At 42.1% G+C, this 2,084-nt stretch overlaps 1 protein-coding gene across 1 annotated transcript; it reads left to right on the top strand.

The window, feature by feature from the left end:
- Window positions 1-902: 902 nt before the first annotated feature.
- LOC123140108 (uncharacterized) lies at window positions 903-1,379 on the top strand (the record flags this gene model as incomplete). The annotated part of the gene is made up of 1 exon (XM_044559840.1): window positions 903-1,379. A coding segment is annotated over one exon (477 nt), but the record flags the coding sequence as incomplete, so codon positions are not given.
- Between the last annotated feature and the right edge of the window lie 705 nt (window positions 1,380-2,084).

Here is a 2,084-nt window from a genome sequence, read left to right as displayed (position 1 = left end):
TAAAGGAGAAAATGGGCAAAGGAAAGGCTAAAGGATTTCGTGAGGATGAACACGATACCCTATGGTTTGAAGACTGTGTTTATGTGCCCAATAACCCAGAAATCAGGAAGTTGATTTTACAAGAAGCCCATGATTCACCCTATTCGATTCACCCAGGAAATACCAAGATGTATTTGGATTTGAAGAACACTTTCTGGTGGACCGGAATGAAGAAGGATATTGCGGAGTATGTAGCTATTTGCGATGTATGTCAGAGAGTAAAGGCAGAACATCAGAAGCCAGCAGGATTGTTACAACCGTTGCCGATACCCGAATGGAAGTGGGATAAACTAGGCATGGATTTCATCACAGGTTTGCCAAAGACCCGTTCAGGATATGACTCGATTTGGGTTATAGTCGACCGTTTAACAAAGGTAGCTCATTTCATTCCAGTCAAGACTACCTATAGCAGTGCTAAGTTGGCAAAGATATACATGACCAGAATTGTGTGTTTACACGGAGTTCCGAGGAGCATCGTATCAGATAGAGGAACCCAGTTTACCTCGAAATTTTGGAACCAGTTGCACGAGACATTGGGAACTAGATTGGAATTCAGTACAGCTTTCCACCCACAGACCGATGGACAGACTGAGAGAGTCAATCAGATTTTGGAAGATATGCTGAGAGCTTGTGCACTAGATTATGGATCTAGCTGGGATGATAATTTGCCGTATGCAGAATTTTCCTACAACAACAGTTACCAAATCAGCTTGAAGATGGCACCTTTCGAGGCTCTGTATGGAAGAAGGTGCAGGACACCGTTGTCATGGGACGAAACTGGAGATCGTCAGTTGTTTGGACCAGATTTGATTAAGGAGTCTGAACAGAAGGTTAAGTTGATTCGAGACAGGCTCAAGGTAGCCCAGTCCAGACAGAAGAGCTATGCCGATTCAAAGCGCAAAGCGATTGAGTATGAAGTTGGAGACAGAGTATATCTCAGAGTATCCCCGCTTCGAGGAGTTAAGCGTTTTGGAGTTAAAGGAAAGTTAGCACCCCGTTTCGTTGGACCGTATAAGATTTTGCAACGTATGGGAGAAGTTGCTTATAAGTTGGAATTGCCAGAAGGACTGTCAGGAGTTCATGATGTATTCCATGTTTCTCAGTTGAAGAAATGCCACCCAGAGATAGCAGAGGTACCGTTAAGAGACACAGTGCCACTGGAAGCAATTCAGTTGAAGGATGACTTGACATATGAGGAAAAACCTGTTAAGATTCTCGATTATGCCAGCAGAGTTACCCGCAGCAAAGTTATCAAGTTTTGTAAAGTTCAGTGGAGCCACCACACTGAGGATGAAGCCACCTGGGAAAGAGAGGAAGTTTTGCTCAAGGACCACCCTCACCTATTTTCTAGCCAACCCGAATCTCGAGGGCGAGATTCATCTTAAGGGGGTAGGTTTGTAACATCCCAAATTTTCAATTTGGAATGTTATACATTAGGTCATCATGCATATCATATTTTTCTCGCATTTTCCGATCCTAGAAAATTTCACGCAACTCAAGGACCCTCGGAGAGAGTTGGAAGTTTCATTATTTTCATATTTGGGATTTCTCAAATTTTGAAAATAGGATCATTTGGATTTATTTAATTATCTTCATAAAGTTTTTCCTATAAAAATTTTTAGAGAGGGAATAATATGACTTTCCCAAATTTAGGAAAAATGAAGATTTAATAAATAAATCCATTTTGGTTTTGCCGGAGTTTTATTTGCGTTTTATTTGCCTTAGGGAAAAATGCGTGTTTTTTTAAAAAAAATTGCATTTAGGCCCCGAGTAAAGTTCATTTTTGTTCGACTCATTTTTAGGAGTCGGGGAAAGTTTACTGTATTAATTTTGGAGTTCGTTTAGATTTTTTTTTATTTTGTCTCTCTGCGCGCGAGACCGTTTTAAAAAAAAAACTGCAGCGCCTTGGGCCAAAGGCCCAAGCTGCTAGCCGCCGGCCGGCCAAGGCCACCGCGCGCGCACGCACCAAGGGGGCCAGGGAGCCACTCCTTTTTCCTTGTCCTAGTAGGACTCTTTTCCTACTTCGTTTATTCCGTATCTAATCC

Source organism: Triticum aestivum, chromosome 6B, assembly GCF_018294505.1.
Source record: "Triticum aestivum cultivar Chinese Spring chromosome 6B, IWGSC CS RefSeq v2.1, whole genome shotgun sequence".
NCBI classification, from domain to species: domain Eukaryota; kingdom Viridiplantae; phylum Streptophyta; class Magnoliopsida; order Poales; family Poaceae; genus Triticum; species Triticum aestivum.
Note: the sequence above shows the minus strand (reverse complement) of the source record. Positions and strands in the feature narration are given on the sequence as shown.